The following is a 26358-nucleotide window of genomic DNA, read 5'->3' as shown; positions in this document are numbered from 1 at the left end:
TCTCTGAGGTAGCTAGGTGAAACAGTGAACAAAGCACCAATCCCAGAGTCAGGAGGATCTGAGTTCAAATCCAGCCTCGGACACTTGACACTCACTAGCTGTGTGACACTGGGCAAGACACTTAACCCAAACTGCCTCACCAAAACCCCCCAAACATCTAATACTCTCTCTGGCTCTCCCTCCATTGGCTTCTCCCAGCAAAACCGATTTTCAGACCAGGATTTGGAGTAACCTACACTTGGATGCTTGCCACCTGGAGCTAACTGGACTTATATAATGAGTATCAACACTGGTAGTTTTGCACATGCTGAATACTATCACCCATTAGCCCTGATGTGCCACTTGCTTTAACTGCTGAGTTCCCAGCCTGAGGTATGGTCTGTGGTATGAGGCACCCCCCCCCCTTCACATTTTTTTAACTTTCTCCTTGAAGTGTCTCCCGTTTCTTTGTCTACACTCTCACTACCACCACCCTATTGTAGGCCTTCCATTCATGCCTGCAGCAGCTTTCTAACTGACCTCTCTGCCCCCAGCTTCTCATTCCTTCACTCTACCTAGCACAGTGCTGTCAGTCTCATCTTCCTGAAACTTTCAGTCTATCATCAGACCTGCTCAAAAATCTCCACTCATATTTCCTATAATTTCGCTAACTTACAAGACTTGAAACCTTACTCCCCTCCCAAAAAGCACTCTGCAGTCTAGTCAGATCAATGTCCTCACTACCCTCTAGGGCATGCTGCTTTAATTCCAGTCTGTACTTTTAGCCAATATCCACCCCTACCTCCAAAGAGTCAGCTAGGTGGCGCCACAGTGCTGGGCCTGGAGTCAGGAAGACTCCTCTTTCTGGGTTCAAATCTGACCTCAGATACTAGCTGGGTGACCCTGGGCAAGTCACTTAACTCTGCTTGCTTCAGTTTCCTTATCTGTAAAATGAGCTGGGGAAGGAAATGGCAAACTACTCTGGTATCTTTGCCACAAAAATCCCCATAAGGGGTCAGAGCTGGACATGACTGAAAAATGAATGAACAGCCACCTCTGGATTTTCCTTCTCCCTTCCAATCTTAGTCAAACAGTGACTATCTCTCAAAGACAAGGTCACATCAGTCTCTTCCTCTGCAGTCCCCTCCCTCTGGACACAGTACAGCCCGTTCAGAACTGGCAAGGGACTCTGGAGATCATCTAGTACAAGCCCCTCATTCTAAGGAGGGCCAGCAATGATTTGTTCAAGGCCACATGAGGTAGTACAGGGGCAGACAGAGACAGGATTAAACTTAATTTTGCTTCTTTTATTTAGGGCATCCATCCAAACAAAAATGAGAAAGAAATGATGTCATACATGTGATTTTCTGACCCTGTGTAGAAAACAAGGCAGCCACTTTTTAGGTTAAAAAGTTTGTTTTCGTGGAATGTTTTCTGCAGGTGACACCACTGCCACCAAACAACATAAAACGAAGAAGAGAAAAAGACTAAGATTTTATCACAGACCTACCACCCTAAAGTCAAAATTCTGGGGACACCATAGGGTCTCTAAAGTCAAAAGAAATGAAATAACTGAGTTGCACCTTTGCTCCCAAGATTAAACAAACTGATCACAGCCTAGTTGTCTGCAGATCTGCTACCAGACATTTGTACCTACCTATGGTACAGGCTACAAAGTAGACTCTAGAGGACTGCACATGGATGTCAAATCTGTGGCAATATGCTACCAATAGCCCTGAAAAAGAAAGAAAAAAAGTTATTTTTACATTCCTTTGCTGAAAATTTAGCAAACTATTGTACCTACTCCCTATTCTAATACATTTCCAAAAGATTTAGAATCAAATGATACTGCAGACAGAAAGCATCTTTAATGTTTATTAGATTTACCCCACTTTCTCACTGTACAAATGAAGACACTGAGACCCAGAGAAGTGCAGGTCTCCAAGCTGGAAAGGAGCTCAGAGGACATCTAATCCAGTCCATGCCATTTCCATCAAGTAGTTTCTCAGTCTCAGTGAGGGTAGACTACTACCTCTCAAAGGAAGTCATTCCCTTTTGGAGTGGTTTCAATGGTTGGAAAGGAGCTTTTGAGGACTAGGCCCCCACAGCTCCTGACTTCATATCTCTTTCAACTCTTAATAGCCTGAGACCATCAACTTTAAATACACTGAACCCACAATGGAATTTAAAACAACCCAAGTGAGAAAAGGAACCAAGCAGCCATATAAATGGTTCCAGATTATACTTCAACACAGCTAAGATCTCACTGGTGTGGGTGATCCATCCACTGATGCATATTACAACCCAACCATCCATCTTCTCTTGGTGATTCTTGTCCATGTCTTTCCACAGTAAAATAACTGTGTATCAAAAGTACTGGAAGGGTTCCAGCATGGTGGAGAGACCATTCATGGAGGAATTATAATAATTATACTATAATTAATATTAATCAATGATTAAATTATAATAATTCACAAAATCATAATTGAAATGATACCAATAGGGTAAGTGGAGTCTCACAAAGTCAAGCAGGCAGAATAGCTACCATGGCAAAGAGACTTTTCCAAAGTTCTCTAAACAGCCACACCAAGAGCCCTGGACCCTTGAGGGCATCATCCCTACTGCTTGCCATGCATGCATGCATGAAGAAAGCAAGCACAAAAACCAGATCTTGAGCATCTGCTACATGCAAGGCACTGTGCTATCCACTGCAGGGACATGAATGGGATCAAGACACTGTCCCTACCTTGGGGAGATGGGAAGGCATCAAAAGTCATCAGGTGACAGTTCAAAACAACAAAGGAAGTTCCAAAGTAGCATGTGCTTTATTTGCCCAAAGTAGCACAACGATGAAGTGTCATAGCAGTTCAAGGGAGGGGCAGAGCACTTTAGGCAGGGGTAAACATGAAAGGCTTTGCAGAGGAGGTGAGACTTGAGCTAAGATATTTGAGGACTAAGGAAGATTTGGAGAAGCAAGAAATAAGTGGAGTTAACAGTATGAGAAAAGGAAAAGCGGACAGATGTGTCTGAGCTAGCACAGAAAATCCCAGTAGAAGACAGGAAGATAAGGCTAGGAAGGCAGGATGCAGTCAGATTACAGAAAGCCTTGGATGTGGGGCTCTTGAGATGCAACGGCATCATCAGTCTTCTCTCTTGAACTCCTATAACAGCTATGGTATGTAGTACACAATTTAGCACTCAAGTAGCATTTTGCTGATTGTTTCAAAGGTATGTTTTGTTTCCCCAACGGGACTGTGAACTCCCTGGGGATAGGGACTATGTCTTAAACTTCATCTTCCCTCACAGTGCCTAGCATAGCATTAGGGGCTCCAATGAACACTTTGCTAGAGGTAGAAAGGCCCTCAGAGAACATTTAGTCACCCTCATCTTACAGATGGGGAAGCTAGAGGTCTATAGAAGTGACTTGCTCATGGTCACGTAAGTAATAAGCAGCAAAGCTGGGATTTAAACTCAGGTCCACTGATACCAAAATCCACTACACCACATTCTATTTTGGCTTATTAACCTGCAAGCTTAGGAACTGAAATACCTGGCACTAAGATATCTCCAAAGCCTAATAGAGAAAATGGCCTGTCACAGAGTGCTAATGGTGAAGAGTTTAATCTTGGGACCTTCAGCACCATGGGGAGCTAAAAAGAGGGGAAGAAATAACAGGTTTTTAGTGTAAAATCTGTACATTTATAACCAAAGTCATGAAAACATGTACCTCTTTCTCATGACAAGTCTACAAACACCAAACAAGTTCTAGGGAAAATGGAAGCTAGAATGTCTCCCTAGCAAATAGGTTTGACAGTTTCTCAACCTCACAGAAAGTAGTTTCCTGTAATGACAGAGGGACTGTTCATAAGGTAAGCGTGCAATCAGAACAAAGGGCTCCATATACAAGTACAAAAACCCTCTTGGAATTAGTCACAAAAACAACGGTGATGATCTAAATCAAGTCTGTAAGGGTCCATGTGGGGGGAGTATTATCAAACCAGCCATCCTTAAGGGAGTGTTGCCAGACTTAACAGAAGGTGGGAAAATTTCTGAAACCACTGGGGGGGCTGAGGGGGAGCGGGTGTGGGTGGAGGGGGGAATGGGACACATAAACACATATGTTGGGGTTTTGTTTTTTTGGTTACCACCCAAAGTTACTTTAATTCAGAGATACAAATCACATGATGTTAGCAATGTTAGAGAAAACAGAGGTCTTCTAGTCCAACCCCTTCATTTTACAAATGAGGAAACTCAGACCCAGGGTGGTAGAGCCTGCACTTGAACTCAGGTCTTCTAAGTCCAAAGCTCTTTCCACTGTGCTACAATGCTTCCTCACGTGTTATATACAACTTGACCTTGCTAACAAAATCATGTCTAATCTACGCAGAAATGCAATAGCCTAAAAAACAAAAGCAAATAAAAAACCCAGAAAATCTGATGGGGGAAGAGGAGGAAAAAAGCCCCCAGGAAAATGTCCCCATGCCCCTCCCCAGACCCATTTCTCTAGGTTTCCCTATCTCTTCCCTTTGGGCTTAGTCCTGGGGGTCTATTACCCAAAGCAGACCCACCTCAGTGTTCTTCAGGCTGTCAAACACGGACATATGCACCCGGTCTCCTCTTATTTTCCCACACCTTGCCCACATACATACCTTCTTCACAGGCTTGGCATAGGAGTTAGGAGCCTTTGAAGTCACCATAAATGTTGGCACAATTTGTGAGCTCCTATTCAAGTAGCTCTTTGTAGTTTAACCCTCTCTGGAGATGAAAGCATTCAGAGGTTAAGAGGAATAAATTCACCTCATATCACGAAGCTACTAGGAAATACCTTTTCGTGAGTGGTAGAATCCGAAGGGCCGGCAGCCACTTCCACCATTATGCTGTTCCCACTCTAAAGAAGAAAAGGATATGGGAAACGTAACTATTCTGGAACTCTGGGATAAGTCTCCCTCTGTTCAAGTGACAGAACAGCCAGAACAATTCCTACCTTTGTCAGAAAGGGTGTGATGAATACGAAGAATACATCGTAAATGAAAAGCACTAACAGAAGCAAAGTACAAGCCTAGGAAAGAAAAAAAAAAATCAGTCATTGAGGTGGGGGAAAAAAGCTCTTGGATGCTTTGCCCAGCTATGAAGAACTAACCAATTTTCACTGTGTGAATTTTCATGACTGAATAACTGTCTAAGCTAGAGGAGCTCTGTAAAGTCAGAAGTCGATCCCAGATCAGCTCCTCCTCTGGCCTTTGCCTCTTACCCTTTCTTTGTTATTGCTCAGTTACTTCTCTTTTGCCCTCTAGCCACCAAGGCTGGCTGGGCCTCAAGCAAATGCCATGCTAGGAAGGAAGGGCATCAGCTCCTAATGCTGCACTCTAGACTCAGGCTCAGCTGTGATGTTGGTTTGTTTTGTTTTAATTAAAAAAAGAAATGAAAAAATAAACAAAAAATCTCCATGTATGCTGATATGCATACAGACTACAAATTCACTTAACTCTTTTCAAAAAACCCTTTTCAGACCAAAAATTTCCACCCCAGGTTTCAGCTCAAAGATAAACCCCTCAAAAAAGCTTCAATGAATGAAGATGGAAGAAAACTACCCTTCTGGGTATAGGTTTGCTTTCAAACATCTTAAGTTTGGGGCTTCGCTTGGGGAAAAAAATTTAAAACTTTCCAAGTTCTAAATAAAGAAAAAAGAAATCAAAATGGGTCAAGTAACTGAGATACATTTTCTGTGATAGTTCAGCTGCAGGTTTTTATAGGAGGGCTGCCTTTGCTTTCTAGATAGGTGACTTTTTTTTCTAGTTCTTTTTGAGTGGATTTTGTTTTTGCTCTTTTCTCCAGAAACAGAAACACTGATTTTAACATTCCTAAGATCAACTAACATTTCATATAGTTCTTTACAATTTATGATGTTCCTTTACCTATATAAACCCACCTAATTCTCACAACTACTGTGTGAAAGGTAGGATTATCTCCATCAGACAGACTGAGGAAACTATTACATGAATTGAGCTGTCCCTTGTCACACTGCTAGTCAAGGGTAGAAACAGGCTCTGAACCTTGGTCTTTTTTTGACTTCTAGGTCAGTTCACTTTCTTCTACACAATGTTGCCTTGTACCATTTAAGCTACTCCTCGCAGATACTTAAAATTCTCTCCATCAGGGCCACTTGCTTCTCTAGTACTTTTGCCCTCAGAATGAGAGTTAACTCTTAGCTACTACTAAGGAAAATCAGATGAGCTAGCCTACCTAGATAATTGAAAACCACAGATTATGTCCAAACATGATGTTAAACAATATTTCATCCTTTTCCCCAGCCAAATTAAGAAGTAATGTTGGCTGGAGTTTTCATTTTTCCAACGCTCACACTAATCAATTATGGGATGAGTGGCCAAAAGGAAGATGAATAAATAAGCCAAAATCCTAACTGACCCACAAAGTAATTAGCTCCTGCATGATAGAGAGGTAACAGTTTCAGCAACAATGCTTATATCCTACTGATGGAAGGATGATATATAGACTGCAGATATTCTCTGGAAACATTCTTCTCTCATATACCCAGTCTTGTGAAGAAGGAAAAAAGGGGAAAACGTAAGCTAAAAGGACTAGGAGTCAACACAAGATAAATGACGACTGCCCTAAAAACACATCCATTTTCAAAGATTATCTCCAATCTACCCATTAGAACCTTTGCATGGAAGCTGAATTCTAACCCACCCCACTGGCTCTCTTCAGTTTCCCATACCTTGAAAGTTGGCAGGCGAATGGTTTTTAACATGTAAAGGCAGAAGGCAATTCCCAGAGCATCTTGAAGGACCCAGGCCCACCTAGAAAATAAAAGCACTAAAGTCACTACCCTGAAACAAGAGGCTTTGAGATGTGCATGTCACATCAGACCCAAAGTAGAGTGCAAAAACTGGCCAAGGAGTCAGAACGATTCAAGTTCTCAGTCAATAACTAGCTATGTGACTAAATTCTTGATGCCTCAGTTTCCTTACATGTAAAATGTGGATAATACTTATTTCACACAGGTACTACAAAGATCAAATATGGACTAATTATGTTGTACAAAATATAAAGTAATTTTTTGAGTTATATATATTATTTATAATATATAATAATATATTAATAAATATATACTAATATATTAGTAATATGTATTATTTGGAGTTAACTAAGTTGAATTTTCATTTATCAGAGACATTATTTATTTAAATACATTCAATCTACTACTAAAGTCTTCCTATGATGCCTCATATCAAAATGGAGAGGGCCCTGGACTCTTGCAGATCTTGCCAACAAAACTCATGCTCTGGTGGGTTCCTACCAAACTAGGAAGGATTTGGGAACAGGCCTGACCAGTCTGTATCTACAGGGCAAGGATTAGACTGCTCAAGTGAGGAGAAGGTTCACCAACACTAAGCAGGAAATGTTTTTGTGGCCACGATAACAAGAAAACCACAGACTAAGGCATGGAAGAATTCTAATCTGCTTCGGTGCAGAGGATGCCCACAGAAAGTCACAGCTTTCTGGAAGTACTAAGTATTTCTAAACACTTATTACAGAATATTGACGATTCACATTTATATAGACCTTTGGGGCTACAAAACATTTTGTAGGCCTTATTGCTTTTGATTTTTAAAATCCTTTTGAAAGGTATGTCTGAATGAATGTAGTATCCAAGTATCATTATCTCTATTTTGAAGGTGATGAAACTAAGGCCTGGAGAGTTTGCCAAGTGTCCCCAAACTTTGTGTGTCTAAAGTCATTGCTTTTTCCACTAGAACCCACACATCTTCTTTACTACAGCTCAACATATGGCATTCTCTGTCAGTGCCTTGGGTCAAGAGTTCACAAGTATTCTCCAGTCAAGATGTCCATTCTAGTAAAGCTTCCAACCTTTCAATTAAAAGTGCCACGAGAATTCCTGCACTCATTGCCACATCCCACCTGGGTACCAAGCATTCCAAGAGCTCACCATTGGCAGAAGTCACAAAGGAAGGGAAAGGCTAGATGCCTCATGCCCTCAGCAGTGCAGGGGGCTCCCTCCACCCCCCCACTGCTGTTCTAATTCCTTCTAACAGACTCCTAACACTTGCCTGCCCCCAAGCAGCTCAAAGGAATTGGGGATGTTTAGCCTGGAGAAGGAAGACTCAATAAAAGCTGGGCATATTTTCAAATATTTGAAAAGCTGTAATGTTTCAGACAGATTAGACTTGTTCTGCTTAGGTCCAGTTAGTGGAAGTAGATTTCAGTTTAACATGAGGAAAAACTTCTTAACATAGTTGTTCAAGAATAGTGCCCCACTTTGGGCGACAGTGAAATATCAGTCACTGGAGAGGGGACCAGGGGGCCCCTTGTCAGGGTCACCGCATAGGAACTGGATTACAAAACTTCTTAGTGTCCTCCCAACCTCACACTTCTGTGATTCTTTAAGCTGATTCCTGGGTATCACATACATTTTTCCCATATGCACAATCAAGGGGTTGAGCTCTAAAGTTTTATGACTCTAGGAATTCTGGGTTTATATCAATGTACTGGGCAATACAACAAGCACTTATTGAGTGCCTCCTGTGTGCTCAACACTAGAAGACAAAGTGCCATCCCTCAGAGAGCTCAGTTTAGCTTGGGCTGCAATTGTTCTAGGCAGCTTCTGTCTGTCCCAGAGAACAAGATGAGCCAGTTCCACCTGAGTGCCTACACGTGTTTGTGTCTATGCAGACCCAGGTAACATGGTCACTACATGATCAGACTCATCATCTGATGGGCCCCATGGTCCTAACTTCTCCTGTCTCCCCCCCAATCCCTCACACTTTCAGTCAAAGATGATCTCCCCCAGTATTTCTCGTAGTACCATGCCTCTGTACATCTCACTCACTCTCCCTAGTATTACAGTTTTTTGTATACATCTTATGCCCTCATTTAATGGAAAAGTTTCTTTGGAGAAAGGTTCGTGTCTTATACCTTTGCACCCCATTGCTTATCACAGCATTTTACACAGAGTCGACTCTCTTCATGGATGCTCACTGAATAAATGAATTTACCCAGTCCACAATGAGATCCCAAGAGGAGGGGATGTAGTCAAAAAGACACTGAAGTTGAAGTCAAAGGACCAAGATCCCTACTTGGCCTCTGCAGGCTACTTACTAATTGTAAGACCTTTGACAAGTCCCTTTCCCTCTGTGAACCTCATTTTCTTCCTTTGTAAGATAAAGAGACTGGATTCTATGATCTGAAAGTTCTCTCTTCCAGCTCTAACCCTGTGGTCCTAGGAAGCAAGATGTTAAAAGAATAGTACAGAAGGGGAGCAACTAAACAATTCAAAGTTTGGAAAACACACCCCAGGAGAAAGGTTAAGATCATATTCCTGGACCAAGGCCATGGGGGTGGCAGAATTTAGAACTAAAAGGTCCCTGGTGACTCTCTAGTTCAAGCCCTTCATTTTACAGAGAAAGAAACTTTTGAAGAAATGAAGAGGCTTGTCCAGAGTCCCACAAGAACAGAACCATAGATGAGGGAACATCAGTTCATCTTATTTGTTATTAGGTAATACACTATACTGGCTGGGAGGTAATGGGAATAGTCTTTTCTGTGTAAAAGGCATTCTCAAAATATTTTCAGTTTTTCCTTCTGCTAAAGTTTCAAACTACACAAATGCCAAGGTTCTTCAACAACTTGAGAGAAAAGTCCCTAAGAAAATAGCAGATGGTGTCACTGACAGCAGGGCAGACAACACAGCAGCCCTAGAAACAAGCTAGCTCTGTTCTCCTCCCATTCCTGTTGATCCTCAGTGCTGAACACAGGGCACTATCTGAAGAACTCAAAAATTTCCATAAGAAACCACTGGTCTTTCTCCCATAGAATCAACATGTCCAGGGGAAAAATATCAATGAGCCTGGCAAACCACTGGCAGAAAGATTTCTTTCCTTCCCTTCACAGGTCAAGGGGCAGAGTCGTAAGCTGGAATGAGAGACCAAGAGGACTAAGATACTCCAGCAGCAGCACAAGTGGAGTGTTTGCAGGATTTTCTCTCCAGATTGTAATAAACCTGCCCAACCTGTTTCAAAACTGAACTGAAACTAGATGCAGTTAAAAGCAAAGAAGCCACTGCCCAGACATTCCTATCAGATGTGCCTAGATTGTAGCTTTGATGCCAACATCACTGAAATCATTTTCATGAAATTGAAAAGGAAGGGTTTTTAATAACAGTGAAACCCAAGTGGCTCCAAGTCTCATCGGCTCATGCCTCTAGGGAGGTTCAGATGAGGCAGTGAGTCTGGGAGCGCCTAAGGACAAGGCACAGATGAGGTCTGAAGCCTGTATAGGAGGCAGAGAGCAGTAGGGTCCTAAGGACAACTAGCCTCTGGAAATCCCAAAGAAAAGGGGTGGGGGGGGGAGAGGGAGAGAGAGACAGGTAAAGTCTAGACTTACTGATCTTCATTTCGGAAGATTCCCCAAATTATACTGACTGCAGTGCAAAACGCTGCCAGAAGCAACATCCGAACTCGTGGACGCTTACGAAAATATGGTAAATTGTTGTCTGGAACCCTGGAGAAAGGAAGTCATACCAGAAGAAAATAACCAAAAGGAATAATAGGAGATGAGGACTGGTTATACCCTAACTATCACGGGGCTCTGCTGAAATTGGGAGTTGATACTTATCCTCTCCGAAAACCTTTCTCAACTCTTCCTACTCTCAAATCATGCTGTATCTGGCAGCTCCCCCAGCTTTGTCACTCAGGCAGCTGTGTGATCTTGGATGGGATTACTTTAAATGTCTTAAGAGATTTCATATGGAAGGGAGTTAAGATTTATTCTGTTAACCTTTAGAGGAGAAAAATGAGGACCAGTGTGAAGTTAAAGGGAGGTATGTTTCAGCTCAACACAATAACTTACTAATAATCAGAAATGCCCAACAAAGAAACAGACTGCCTTCGTAGGCATTCATCTTCCACAGGGGTAGGTAGTGAGCGCCTTGTCACTAAAAGGATTTAAGCAGAGGCTAGTAGATCCACCTGGCAAGTTACTGTAAGAAATTCTTCCATTAGCTGACTTCTAATGTTCCTTTTCAACTCTAAAATTCTTGTATTCCATGATGATATCATCTTACGTAACTCTCAAATTGTTTTGTGTGTTAGCTTTATTTTCCCAACTAGAACACAACTTCTTTCTATTTTCTTTTTTTGCCTTTTTTTTTGGAGGGGGAAGGCAGGGCAATTGGGGTTAAGTGACTTGCCCAAGGTCACATGGCTACTAAGTGTTGTGTCTGAGGTCAGATTTGAACTCAGGTCTTCCTGACTCCAGGGCTGGTGCTCTATTGACTGCAACACCTAAGCTGCCCCCTTTCTATTTTCTTATGAGTATATGACAAGTAGAGTTGGATAACTGTTCAACTGGGCCAAGTCTAGAGGTTCTGCTTCTAGGCCCACTTCCACATCAATTAACAAGTGTTTCCTATGTACCTATTATATATGAAAAGGCAGGCATTACAAGAGATACAAAGAATGTATTTAAGACCTTGTCCCTATCCTTATGGAACTTACCATTTAATTGGAGAAGTAAACCACTTAGACATGAAACAAGGCATAAGTTCTAAGAGCTGAATGACAGGGAAAAATAAGAAAGCAGGGAGTTTCCTGACAAACTCAGGAAGGAGGTAGGAGACTGACTTGAATTGGAGGCTTCTAGTAGGGGAAGAACTGTGGCATATAAAGCTGAAAAGCTAAGTTGCAGACAGACTAGGCAGTGCCTTGACTGACAGGTTAAGGAGTCTGGACTTGTTCCTTTCAACAGTATTATGCCAAATCCATCTTACTTTGAGGACAGCTCAATTTTCTTACCTGCATTTTCCAAATGGGAGTCTTTTTATACAAGGAGAAAGACAGCTGTAGAGGCTAGTGGATGATGCCAAGCAGAATACGATTATAATCACGTACACTGCCAAAGAGAAGAATAGGTACAGGGTAACCATGCTGAAAACATGTGTCTAGAAAAGGACCTATACTATAAACATGATAAGCAAAGGCTAATCTATTGATCGGTTTCATTTCTTTTTTTACTGTGATTTTTAAAAATATATTTTCATTTTTATTAAATATTTCCCAATTACATGTAAAAAGTTTTGAACATTCATTTAAAAAAAATTTTGAAGGCTAAATTCTCTCCCTCTCTTCCCTCCACCTCTTGAGAAAGCAAGCAGTGTACCAATTATACAGGTGAAGTCATACAAAACATATTTGTATATCAGCCATTTTGCAAAAGAAAATAAACCCCAAGAAAAATAAAATAAAAATATGCTTTAACCTGCACGCGAAGTTTATCAGTTCCCTGTCTGGAGGTGGACAGAATTTTTCATCATGGGTCCTTTGGAATTGTCTGATTGGTTTCATTTCAAAGGACAACTGAGCCACCTCAAAAGAAGACAACTCATAAAGGGAAGTGTCATTTTCATACAATTAATTTGAAGCTCCATACCACAGGCTAGCTAATGAAAATCAGAGGGTTTATATATCTGAATAATTTACCTTGACTCAGGCAAGGGAAGGAGACAAAAGAACCCTGGTAAAGCAATATCCATTCAGGGCTCTAATTGACCTATATTTTCAAACACTAAGGAGCCTTAGTTCAAGGTGCTCAACATAAAGAAAGGAAAGTTTAATATGGTCACACCTGTTGGAGAAATGGCAGTTGGAAAAGGTGTTACTCCTCATGGTGCTGACAAAATATATTAAAATCTAGCTTGGGGGCTAGCAAGGCAACTGGTTAAAAGAAACAAAGATAGTCATTGGATACACACCAAGGTGATCATAGAAGTAATATAGCAAGACCAACATGGAACAGCACATCACCACAAACACCCCAATCATTATGGGAGTCACATCCACTGTCTCATCATCATGTTTTTCTGCCCCATCATCGCGTTTGTGCTTCATGGACCTCCTAAAAGACAGAGGAGTTCATATACAATCAAGTATGGTCTAATGACAAAAGCCCTGGATTCAGTGTCAGAGACATGGGTCTCAAAATGCCACTGTGGACAACATTAAGTTGTGTAACCTTGGGCAAATGGCTTCACTGTATGCAGATCATTTCTTCATTTGTAAAACTGGGAAAATAATAATTCACACTACCAGCTGCACAAGGTTGCTGTTGAGGAAAAAAATTAACCCTGGGAATGGTAAACTTCTAGCATATACTATTCAAGAACCTCACAACTTGGACAGAAGAAATGCCAAGGGTAGGGGGAAATTAACATGGAGGGGCACATTCCATATGAGAATTTGTTCCAGCTTTGATTATCAGTTTCCCCCTTTCCCTGACCCAAAGAAGAGAATACTCCAGGAGAGTCAATACCTAGTTATTAACAGATTCACTGTTCTTCCACCAAGCAGACAGAGTCTATACCTATATGGAAGGATTCCTAACAGGAAGCTTTATCAAGAAGACATCATGAACTTCCAAGAAGGAAAAGGAACGGGATACTCCAGAATAGTAAAATTAATCAATAAATTAATTAACTAGTCCTAAAGTACTAATGATACAAAGACAAAAATAAAATATTCCTTGCCCTCAAGCTTACGTTCTAACAGGAGAAACAAAATGTATAATATATGCAAAATGAATACAAGGTAGCTCTGGGAGGGAAAGCACTAGCAATTTGGGGAAATCAGGAAAGGCTTCACAGAGAAGGGAGTACTTGATCTGAGTCTTTTTTTTTTTTTTAAAGCAATTGGGGTTAAGTAACTTGCCCAAGGTTACACGGCGTGTGTGTGTGTGTGTGTGTGTGTGTGTGTGTGTGTGTGTGAAGTATCTGAGGCCAGACCTGATCCCAGGTCCTCCCAACTACAGGGCCAGTGCTCTTACTCACTCCGCTAGTCGCCCCTTGAACTAAGTCATAAGATAAGTCTTGAAGAAAAGTCCGATGGAGACATATTACACAAAGGAAAAGTACAGCTGTACAATGAAAGCTTATATGCGGATTTTGAGTTCTTCCTGAAAACAGTTGGAGTCTATGAAGAAGCTGCTTGTCTTCCCAAAAATGATGTAACAGAAAAACAGAAGCTAACATAGGAGAGATCATCCACTAAGGGGCACTACTGGAAAGAATAAAAAAAGTATTATCCATGAAGATGGAAGTCTTGGGCAAGAGACCACAGAGGCAAGGATATGTTTTCCCCACTGTTGTCCACTGAAGGTAAAAGAAGCAGAAAGGAAAATTTAATTCAGGAACTGAATAGCTAGTGAAGATGGTAGTGTCTGAGAAGGTGGTTTGTATTTTTGAATCCTGGCTTCCAATATAGACTTGACAAATTCCTGGTCAGAGGATGGAGCTGTTAGGCACATAACAAAAGCTGACAATAATATATATGCCAAGTGTTTTGTGGCTTTAAACTAAAAAGGACTGGGAGGGCACCCTCTGGGGGAGAGAAGATTGCTTGTGTATATCTGAGTACCACCGAGAGTGGTCAGAAAGAAGGAAGAAGAGTAGTGAGGGATCCAAAAACTCACAAGGAACAAAATACAAGAAAGGGAGCAAGTAATAAAACACATAGCATCTTAAGTGTCTCTTCACAAATGCCCAAAGTTTAGGCAACAAACAGGAGGTATCAACTGAGACCCATGAAACCATGCCTGCCTCTGGATGGGCATACCTGATGCAAAAGAACAGGGAAAGGGAAGTCTAGAGGAGAGGAGGTTAGAGAAGAGTAGCATATTGAGTATATTAAGAAGGGAGGAAAATATGATGGAAAACATTTGGGTCAAGGTCAAAGGAGGGAGAAATAGAAGTAATTTTATCACTAGAGTACTGGGCCACTCAGAAAGCACAAACAGATGAGAAGTTTGGGAAACAGATCACAAACCTTAATACAGAGGTATGAGACAGTAGTGATGGGAACTTCAATTATCCAGATATCTACTATCGCTCTTTCTGACAACAGCAGAGCAGCTAATAAATTCCTGACTTCCTTACATGATGTTGCTGTCTGTCCTTTGTTCTCCAAGAGGACCATGACTTCAGGACATCCAAGTAAATTGGATTTAAGTGAGGGAGGGCTGTGGTCACCAGCCTCACTTTCTCCTCTGGAGCCATCTGGGTCCAGTGGACAGATACAGATCAGGACAACTGGAGATGGCAAAGGATGCAGTGGGAGACTGGCCTTTTTAAGCTAAAGTCTTTACCAGGTCTCAGTTTGACTGACCAACACATGATTAAGGCTATGTAAGAAATGAGGGAGAAAATGGCCTCTTTACCTAGTAAAAAAAAAAAAAAATCAATCTGGGAAGGGAAGACCCTCAAGGTTTCTGACAAAAACAGAAACAATTGCTATTAACATTCATTAAGAGTCAATCAGGGCCCAAATCATGACCAAGTAGAGTTTGGCCTGGGACCTATTGTTGGCCAATTAAGAGAGCCCAAGTGGTCTTTAAAAAGAAAAAAAAAAGTTTTAGAGATTAAAATTTACATTCCCTTTGGGCAGAATACCCATAAGTAAAATTGTGATACTCTAAGTGGGGAGTATGGGGGGGAGGGAGAAAGGAAGATGTATTGCTCAAATGGTCAATTCCAATTTGGCCCCCAGAGGACAGCTCCTTTTTTACTCACAGAATTGTGATAGTTCATCCTTCAAAAAGCAGAGGAAACAAAAATGAGAATTATTCTGGATCTAATTCTCACCAAGAGAGAAGAACTGGTTGCTAGAGTGGGAAAAATGGGAACTTCGAGTGGAAGTGACCACATTTTAAGGTTTAAGCTAAAGGAGGATAAGAAATCTGGGCACAGTATAACAAAGCACTCTAGATTTTGTGAAAGAAGACTTCAAGGAATTCAGAAGAAAGATTATGTAAAATGTTTTCAGAGGAAATCTGTGGGATCTTGCCAACAAACTTAAATTTTAAAAGGAAATATACAGAATATCAAAGCAACTCCAAATAGCAGAAAATGAATATGAAAATGTGGCACAGTCTTATAAAAATAGCCAGGAATGATGTTTAAAATAAGCTGAGCCTGGCAAGGGGAAGGGCAATGAAAAGGGTTTTGTTTGTTTGATTTTTTTTTAAGTTATACTAAAAAAAAAATGGGGAGGTGATAAGAGTAGAGCTGCTCAAGTTTTATTTGGATCTAATACTCACTTTTTCTTTTTCTCTGCCAAGGAGATCAACCTTTACCCTGGAAATGACTGAACAAAAATTACTAATAGGGACCTAATGCCCAAGATGAAAGGAGAGAATAAGAGAGTTCCTAGCTGTTCTTGAAGAATTCCAGTTATTTGGTCCCAATGAAATGCTTCCCTAGTTCTCAAAGCAGTGGCAGATGTGATGCCAAGGCACTGTCCATAATATTTGAAAGATATTGGAAAACAGGAGAGAAACCCTAAGACTGGAAAAGGACAAATGTGAAAATTTTCAAAAACTGGAAGAGAAGAGTCTATTAAACTACAGACCAGTTAGCTTGAACTTCAAATCCTTGGAAAATTCTAGAAAGGATCATTAATGTTCAGCAAATAACAAGAAATGGAAGGGGGAGATAACAAAAAGTCAGCATGGCTGCATCAAAAACAGGTCATGGCAGGCTAAATTAATTTCTTTTTTTTGGAAATGATTACTACTAGCAGATGCAGGGAATACTGTGGATTCAGTTTACCTAGATTTTAACAAGTGTCTCACATAATTCTTGTGCTTAAGATAAGAGATACATGGATCAACAGACATATAGTCAGATGGAGTCATAACTGGTTGGATGGCCAGACTCAAAAAGTACTTTTTAATGGTTCCAGGTCAAGTTGGCAAGAAGTGTCCAGTGGAGTGCCCCTGGGATATGTGCATGCCCTATGTTAATCTTTTTATCAGTGATCTGAATAAAGACAGAGATAGCATACTTATCAAACCTGCAGTAGACACTAAGCTGGTAGGGAAAGCTAGCACAGTAGACATGGTTATCAGGATGCAAAAGGATCTTGACAAGCTACAGAATTAATCCGTGACGTGTAAGTGAATTGGATTTAAGAGAGGGAGAGCTGTGCAAAGTCACCAGCCTCACTTTGTTCTCTGGAGCCATCTGAGTTCAGTGGCAAGATACAGATCAGGACTGGCCCTGGATGCAGTGGGAGACCTCTAATAAGAAGCAATTCAAAAGAGGTAAATGTCATTTAGCCTTGCACCTGGGTACCAAAAATCAACTTCATGAATATTTATAGAAGAGGTAACAGAAAGTCAGAGAGGAAAACTTCCTGCCTGGGGCTGCACTATATTAAAGTGTTAAGAGCTAGAATTCAAACCCAGCTCTTCTAATGTCAAGACTCATTCCATTATACCACACTAATCCAAGCTTAAAAAATGGTTATATTAAAAATTAAAATTATTGTGGCACTTCACTCTCCCAAAAAGCAGCACATGACTTTGGTATAGGAGTTTCATCATCGTTACCTCAAGCACACACAAACTAACTTAGGGTCCCAAATTTAGAGATATTATCTCCTCGTTTTAAAGATGAAGAAACTGAGATCCACAAAGGTGGAGTGACTTGCTCAAGGTAACACGAGTAACAGAAGAAATAGAGGCAGGATTTGAACCCAGGGCTCTTTGAGCCTCTTCCATTTAGTTCCAAGATCAGGAGTGGTATAGATCCAGGTGACTAGAAATCTGCTATATTCAGCAAAAATTGGGCTAATTGCAAGCCAGATTAACTTTGGGTAAATGAAATGCTCTTCTGAAACCCTCAGGCTCCCTCCCCCATAGATGGTTCATGGGATATTCTGATTTTCTTCAGTTTTTGCCTTAGAAAACATCTTTAAAAACTTGACCCTTCAGAGTGGATTATTAATTCTATGACCAGTGAGGATGAGGCCCCACGCAGCCAACATGGTACTTACATATTCAGAATACTTACTTCTTCACATCCTGGCTTCCTGCCCAGTAGCCTCCTACTGCAACTGTCCCCACAGCCATGATGAAGATGATGACCATGTTGTAATCAAGGACAGGCTCCTTGGGGGCATACATTGCCACTCTCGCTGACTGACCAAAAGTCTGTGTCAGAGAAGACATCAGACTTCAATGACAATGTGAACTTCTTCCTTAAATCCTAAATAAACTTATCCTTCAGTTTACTAACCTGCTTGCACAGGGCGCTAAATACTAAGTACTAAAGTACCCTATTATTTTATCTATCTAATCAATCAATCAGTCCATCTATCTATCGATCTATCTACTTTTTGGAGGGGGGAGGGCAGGGCAATTGGGGTTAAGTGACTTGTCCAAGGTCACACGGCTAGTATGTGTTAAGTGTCTGAGGCCAGATTTGAACTCAGGTCCTCCTGACTTCAGGGCCGGTGCTCTATTCACTGTGCCACCTAGCCACCCCAGTACCTTGTTATTGAAAAGGGCAATGAAATTTTTTTTCAAGTTTTATTATTTGCTTAGAGCATTCTTTTATTTTTAAATTTTGAATCTCAATTCTCTTCCTCCACCACCAAGAAGGCAAGCAAAATGATATCAATTAAACATGTGAAATCATGAAAAACATTTTCATATTGCAAGAAAGAAGGAAAAAGAAAATTATACTATAATTTACTATACTATACAGGGTATTCCTAAAGTCTGGACACACAGGAAATTTTATCAACTATTCATATTTTCAAGAAATGAAATTTTTAACAATATTTTATTTAATTAGCATAAATTTTAGCCATGACAATTTCATATGGTTTAGGTTTCATTAGCTATTGGGACTATTTTCCATATTAATGAAATTAATTAAATTAAATTAACGAGATTTTCTGTGTCTCCTATGTCTTCCTATGAAATCTCATTTGTGCTAATTAGATAAAATGTGGTTGAAAATTTCATTCATTCCATTTCTTGAAAATATACATACTGAGATGTCCTATGTGTCCAGACTTTAGGGACACCCTATATTATACTATATGATACATAGCAGTTATACTACAATAATCCAGTCTGAAGTTCTCTCTCTGGAGGTAGATTGAATTTTTCATCACAATTCCTTTGGAATTGCCTTGGATCACTGTACTGATCAGAGTCTTTCCCAGTTTATCACTACAACACTGCTCTGTCACAATGATCTCAAAGGGCCGTGAAATCTTGAAGACTAACCTCCATTCTTCTCTTGGGTTAGGGAACTAAAACAAAATAGGACCTACATATTTCTGGACTGCAGAGGGAACTGCATCTAGCTTCCAGATTATTTCTCAGAATTGTAGAAATCTTTCCAGCTCATGAAACAAATTCTTAAATTATAGATGAGAGCAAAGATTTCTTGAGGAGCTTAAGATTTCACTGGTAGCCTGGATGCTCTTCTCTAAACAGCTGCATTTCAGAACAGAAAATAATGTGGGGTAGAACACTGAAGTAGTCTTGGGTGTCCACAACGTTAGTGCCTAGCATTTCAAATAGCTTTGCTGCAGCAATGATGTCAGTACATGCTTTGGAATAGGACTTTTACTTTTGACACATCAGGAACCAACCAGCTGGATTGAAAGCAATGAGAAACTGAAGCTGTGGATGACTTATTTCCTGAGGACACTCACACCCCTACCTTGAACACTGACCCTTTTCTAGAGAGAGAATTTCAGGACACTCTGGGCAGAAGCAGCAAAGTGCCTACCTTGCAAATGTCAAGCATGTCTCTATAGCTGAGAAGGGCCACAGGAATACCAATCTCATCATATTGAGTCTTATTGCCTCCTGGAGGAACCTGGGTACAAAAAAACAAACACCAAAAAAAAAAAAATCAAAACAGACACAGAGAGAAATTACTTTGGCTGTCTCTTCCCCAACCTTACCAACTGTCTTGGAGAGATTTCTGCCCTGGGGCTCAACCGCTCTGATTGGTACTTTCCTTTTCCAGACCACTACTCCAGGAGAGCTTCAGCTACCATATTTCACTTCATTTCACTCCTGACTCTGGCCATCTCTTCCAGCCCCATCAACTATCCTGTATATATCCTTTCCTTTCTCTAATTACTATCAACTATCCTGTATGTACCTTTTCCTTTCTCTAATTACTATGCATCCCCTACGCCCCTTGTCCACATCTAGAACGATATACCATGACCAAAGCAACTGTGCCACTGAACCTGAAAGGGGCAACAGCCCCTCCCTGACCACTCTCTGTGTGTTGTCCTCCCCTTTAAATATAAGGTCCTGGAAGGCAGGGATGATCTTTTCTTAGCATTTATACTCCCAGTGTTTAGTGTATATAAAGACTCATTAATGTAAGTTTTTTCATCCATTCATAAACTGAGTTCTTCTGTTTTGTGGCCAAGTATCAAACACTGATAAGAGAACTGCTACAGAGATTAAGGAACCCAAATTTCTTGTGTAGTTCTAACAGAGGAGAGCAGGGTGCCCTACAACCAGGCATACATGTTGTTTTCCCACTCCTTCCTCAGAGCAAAGTCTCTGCCCTAGATAATTCAGTGTCCCACAAAGATCTGCCCAAGCATCTTCCTGGCCACAACTCACACCTGCCCTTAGGAAAGCTGTCAAGAGTGGCTGGCCCAGGCGCCTGATCAAAGCCTGCCCCAGGGCCCTTATAAAAGCATCTTTCTCTTAGCTCATTCACTGTTAGCCAATCCTCAATGAGGTATTAGCTAATAATGGTGCAAAAGGTTCAATCTCTTCCCCTCATTGAAATGGACACTTCTCAAAGGACTCCTGAACCCCCAAAGTTTCCCAATACCCAAAGCTAATGGTGGAACTTCAGATGCCATAAAAAGCAGCAATGGACACACTTCTGGCCAAAGTAGGCTACTCATTATCAGCACCACCCATTCCCCCAATTTGAGATTGGTACTTCTGTGATAGCAGTTAACCCACCCCAGTGAAAGAAACTTCCAATTTGTTATTCTAAACCAGGGGTTCTTAATCTTTTTTTGCATCAGACTGACCCCTTTTGCATTCCAGTGAAACCTATGGTCACCTTTTCAGAATGTTCTTAATGTATGAAATTATATTGAAAAAGATGCAATTTATTTTTGCCTTCCAAATTGCTCCTAAAATCTATCCACAAACCCCCAAGGGGTCCATGAAGTCCTTAGTTAAGTTCTTGAAAGGTTAAGAATCTTAGCTAATTATCTGACTCAAAAAATAAAAGGTTTAATCAACTGAAACAGAATTCTGAAATAGTATAGCTACTAAGGAATGAATACCTTCAGAGAAAAGCTCTTTCCCTATATTAACAGTATAAGGAAATGGCAGTGACTTTTTAGCATGATCTTAGCAAGAGACATGAAGGAAGTATTTCATACCAGTTTTTCTCTGCTAACGACTAGCAGCCCCCGTGCCTCATTCATCTGGGCCAGTTTCACTTTCTCATAGAAGGTGCAGTTTCCACGCAACACCATAGGGATTCGGTTGCTAAATCCCCCACTGGGAACATCAGATTGAGAGCATAAGACAGATTTTGTTTGGTCTTGAAGCTGTAACAAAGACTGAAAAGAAAAAGGTGTTAATGAGTCTGTTTCTGTAACACAGTCGAAGTCACAAAATAAGGTTTTGTACTGGGAAGTGGCTGGCCAGTTTCCTGAAATAAACAAAGTCCCTTATGCCCTTTTCTTATGGGGGGTGGTAGGAATTCTCTAAAAGACGAGGTGGCAGGGATTGTGTCATAATAATCTAGGTCTACTTATATCTAACGTATTTTGCATATGATAGACACTTAATGTTTACTCAATGAATTAAAAAATTATTCTAGCTCCATCCCAGTGGGAAGATAGAAATACAAGTTAGAATTCAATAAGCACTGTTGAGAGAGTGAGAGAGAGCGAGAGAGAGAGAGAGCGCGAGAGAGCGAGAGAGAGAGAGAGAGAGAGAGAGAGAGAGGCAGGCCCAGGGAAGGCTCCATGGAAGAAATATTACCTAAATTAGGCCTTGAAGGAAAGGAAGAATTTCATCAGGTGGAGATTGGCATAGGGTGAGGATAGGATAGGATAAGATCCAAGGACAGGATACTATCCAAGTATTCAAGTAAGTAGACTACTTTGGCTTAAGTAAAAAATTGCATGAAGGAAACTACTAAGACTGGGGATCCAGGCTGGAGCTAAACTATGGAGGGACTGGAACAAATCTTTTTTTTTTGTACTTCACTCAGTAAGCAATGGGGAGTCACTGATGGTGCCTGAGCAAAGAGACATGATCAGATTTGTGCAATAAGATTACACCAACAGTGTAAAGGAGGGATCACAAAAGGGAACCAGGAGGCAGTGAGGCTAGTTAGGAAATCTGTTATAGCATTGCAAATAAGAAACAGTGAGGACATAAACCAGATTAATAGCTGGAGAAATAAAAAGGAGATGAACACAAAAGATATCACAGCAGGAAAATGTCATGGATTTGACAACTAATTGGAGGTGGGGATATAAGAACTGTCTCATTACACTGAAATCAATATTCTGCCTCTGATTCTATTTCAGTGTCTACCACCTCCTAGGGTAATGAATGCAGTGTTTACTACCTACTGCGTTAAGAAGGACTTATTTTTATTGAGCATAAACTTTTATTTCTTCCAAACTTCAAAAGGAAAATCTTCAGTTTGAAGGAGGAAGAGAATCAGAGGCAAGGGAGGAAATAAGAGAAACTAAGAGTTACAGAAATGTCAAGCTAGAAAATCAGCTAATCAAACAAACTCATGTCACAAAGGAGGAACCTGAGACCCCAAAGGGGGAAGGTGTGCCTGGAGCAAAGTCAGAGTCAAAACCTTGGCGTTTCAAACCTGAAGCTAGGAGCTTTTCCATGAATCCATACCACTCCAACCTCTTTCAAGAACTATAAAGTCACAGTAGCGGTTTGCAGGAAGTGAGTTACAAATTATCTACCACACAAAATACACCTCCCCCCAATTATCAACTTCAAGCAAAACCTCCCATAGGAATTCCACTCAACTTGTCCTGTTTGAAATGAAGAATTCATTAAGGCAGGGAGAGAATGGGAGTATAAAATTAGGCTGGAAATACAGGTTGGAGTTTATGTTTTTTTTGCCAGTGAGCAAGAGAGAGCCACTGAAACCCTAAGGCAGGGAAGTGATATGATCATTTGTAGCCCTTCTCTTTCTACTCCTGCTGCCACCCCCCAGGTCAGTATCTCATCATCTATTATGTATCTCCTAATTTACCTCCCTATCTCCTTTCTCTATTCTTTCCACCTTCTAGAATATCAAGCATGATATAGACAAAAGGCAAAGGCCTTGGGGTTAAAAAAGATTCCTAGACTCAATTCCTGGCTCTATCACCCACTGGCCAGGCAAGACACATTGGGAGAGTGCTATATTTCCTCCACCACATCAAGTCTTCTAATTACCCTTAGATACAACTCCTCAGCAGCCTCAGCTGGGGTGCATGGTGACTGGGACAAAGTCACAGTAACCTGTAACCTCTTTTGACTACTATTTCCTATGGTGGGAGAAGGGGGTGGGGGCACCCCCCACACACATTTTACATTTACAATCATTCAGGAACAGAGTTCAACTGAGACAACTGACAAAACAAACGACATGAGGTGATGAGAACCTGCATCAGAGTGGGGGCAACGTCAGAGAAAAGAAGTGGGACTTTGAGAAAGATACTGCAAAGGCAGAATGGACAGGTAACAGAATGGAAATGGGGGTAGGGGCAGTGAGCACGAGGAGGCAAACCTGCATCTAGAATGATGGTTGTCTCCTCAGCAGTAATAAGGAAGTCTGGAAGGCAGGAAGGGTTTGTGGGTGTAATGGTAATGGGATCCGAAGGTCTTCCATGCCCCTTGAACCTGCTGACATAGCAGGAAGGGGTGGGGCAGGAAGGAGCTGGGCTGGAGCCAGCGCAGTGACTGGAAGCAGCGGCAGCACCAACTTTTTTTTTTTTTGAGCCAGCCAGAACTTCTGCTAAGGACTCCTCTTGAGGACTGCTGGGGAAGGGAACTGCAGGGGGCCAGAGCTGCTAGGAGCAAGCTGTGTGGAGGCTGAGCAGTTACCATGAATTAGGAGAGGAGGATCTTTGCACGAGGCAGCCTGTTTTGTTTTAAAGGCTTGAGAATGTGGGTGTTTACTGCATTAACTAAGTGTGCCAACTCTTGTGGCTACTGTGATGGCTTTGACTTTTTGGGACTCAGTTTTCTGGTATTTGAATAATTGTTCTAGCTATGTCTCCCATGTAGAGAGCCTGTTACATTTTGTAATTAATAACCATATCAACATATTTATAGTTACCGTAGGCATTGTGAATACTGCATTGTTGATACAGTGGGAAAAGATGATGAGCTAGGTTTTGGACATGTTAAGCTTAAGATGTCTCCACAGCATCTAGTTTGAGATGCCCGATAGGTAGTTGGAGATGTAGAAATACAATTCTAGCTAAGAATGGGGCTGTAATTTCAGATTAAGACTGTTGGCTCTCTTACCAATATTATAACCTTAGATATGTATAATATCTATCTATCTATCTATAATATAATATATTCAAACTCTTTTTAGTCAGTAAGTTGATTCAATTAAACAAACATTTATTAAGCATATGTTGTGAAAGGTCCTGTAACAGTTGCTAGAGATATGACACAAAAATAGTTCCCTGGCCTCAATGGAGTCTGTGCTCTTCCTACAAGCCTATGAAGTAGGGCCAATAGGTATTATGATCCCAATTTTGTAACTAGAGATACTGAGGCTTAGAGTGGTTAAATAACGACTTACTTGCCCAACACCACAGAGCAAGTTAATGGACTGGTCATGGTCTCCTAACTTAAGAATCAGGAAACTGCCCTAAGAAGACGGTATAATGGAAAAAAGCAATAAATTAAGAGCCAGTGAACCTGAGTTCTAGTTCCAGTTCTACACTGTATGATATCAGACAAGTCACTATACCTCTGTGGTCTTCATTTTTATTCTTTCTTTTCTTTTTTTTTTGATGGGGGGGAGGCAAAGCAATTGGGGTTAAGTGACTTGCCCAAGGTCACACAGGTAGTAAATGTTAAGTGTCTGAGACCAGATTTCAACTCAGGTCCTCCTGACTCCAGGGTGCTCTATTCACCACGCCATCTAGCTGCCCCCATTTTCTCCATTTTTAAATGAGGGGGTTGGGCAAGATCAACTTTAGGGTCCCTTTTAACAACAAGATAATATAATTTCATAACTATAATTTATGTTTGGATTTCCTAACTGGTTTTGTTCTCCTGACTTTCCTTTACTGAAGTAGAACTTCTAAAATGGTTAATTACATGACACACACTGACACTGGAGGGGCTGCTTCCAACATGAAGAGAAGTCAAAGGCAAGTGAAACAGAGAACCTTCTAAAGTCAAGTAAAAAGCACTAGAGGTCCCATGAGAAGGACCATCTAGGACTGAGGACTACCTATGGCACAAATGAGTATCTGATGCTCGATTCAGGTACTTACTGCTTTGCCAAGTCCGGGTGGCAAGTGGGCCCATTGGGAATTGTACAGGATACAATAGTCTTTTTCTTTGCCAATTCCTGGCTCAGCAATCACATGGACCATTCCATACTCACAGGTCACCTGAAACCATAAGAGAGAGTTTTAAGAGAATAAAGATAGAGGAGATATCAGGAAACGAATCTCCAAATTACTCATGGTCACACACAAATACAGACCATACCCTGTTATCCAGTCTATTCAAAATTAAACTGCCCCACTTGCATATCCCACCCTGTACGGGACATTCTACCTTCTACCTCCTTACCTTTGCACTGGTGTCAGTCATGCCCACAATGCTCTCCTCTACCTATCTCTGCCCCTTGGAATTCCTAGTAACATTTAAGACTTCAGATCTAGTGCTACCTCCTACAGGAGACCTCTTGGTGTGTCCTATACCTGCTCCCTCCCCAGATGCCCTTATGTGCACACTTCATGTTTACTGATGTGTAAATGTTGTCTTCCTCCAAAAGAATGTAAGATTCTCAATACCTGGCACCTTTTTGGGAGGTTCACATTTGTGACTGTACTCCAGAACTGAGATGTCTCAATGTAGAAGCTCCTTGCACTAATGAAGATCTTATCTGTAGCCTATAGTATGAAGAGAGCTGCCTGGAGCACTGAGCACTGGTTACCATCTAGTGTCTAAGTTAAGTAATTTGTCCATACTTCCACAGCAAACACGTTATCAGAAGCAAGACTAAAACCCAGGTGTTCTTAACTCAAAAATCTGTCCTCTATCCACTGTGCCACACTGCCTACAACCTGGTACAATGAGTAGAAATTTAATAAATACTTGAATTGAATTCAAATGCTTAAAACAAAGATGATTTTTACTGAGACCCAGTGCTCTCTTTATGTGGTTCTAGGTCATCTTCACTCCACTGAGACAGACGAAGCAGAAAGACCTTCCACTAAAGTGCTAATAACAATCTTTCCTATACACAGACCTTGAAGAATGCTAATC

At 41.0% G+C, this 26358-nt stretch overlaps 1 protein-coding gene across 3 annotated transcripts in view; it reads right to left on the bottom strand.

The window, feature by feature from the left end:
- Positions 1-26358, bottom strand: part of SPPL2B (signal peptide peptidase like 2B) — a 50942-nt gene that overhangs the window by 8813 nt on the left and 15771 nt on the right. For all 3 annotated transcript variants that reach the window (XM_069076004.1, XM_069075978.1, XM_069076035.1), the window contains 12 exons: positions 25356-25475; positions 21243-21425; positions 19598-19687; positions 17861-18000; positions 12770-12912; positions 11814-11910; positions 10405-10521; positions 6719-6800; positions 4964-5038; positions 4805-4867; positions 3530-3629; positions 1637-1714 (listed from right to left, as the gene is read on the bottom strand). In XM_069076004.1, the coding sequence (XP_068932105.1) occupies positions 1637-1714; positions 3530-3629; positions 4805-4867; positions 4964-5038; positions 6719-6800; positions 10405-10521; positions 11814-11910; positions 12770-12912; positions 17861-18000; positions 19598-19687; positions 21243-21425; positions 25356-25475 (1288 nt within the window). The remainder of the gene's footprint in view (positions 1-1636; positions 1715-3529; positions 3630-4804; positions 4868-4963; positions 5039-6718; positions 6801-10404; positions 10522-11813; positions 11911-12769; positions 12913-17860; positions 18001-19597; positions 19688-21242; positions 21426-25355; positions 25476-26358) is intronic.

The sequence above is a fragment of the Petaurus breviceps genome, unplaced genomic scaffold, assembly GCF_028583685.1.
Source record: "Petaurus breviceps papuanus isolate PSGF00001 unplaced genomic scaffold, PetGlider_PUasm1.0 108, whole genome shotgun sequence".
Taxonomy (NCBI): domain Eukaryota; kingdom Metazoa; phylum Chordata; class Mammalia; order Diprotodontia; family Petauridae; genus Petaurus; species Petaurus breviceps.
The sequence above is the reverse complement of the archived record's forward strand: the minus strand, read 5'-3'. Positions and strand labels throughout refer to the sequence as shown.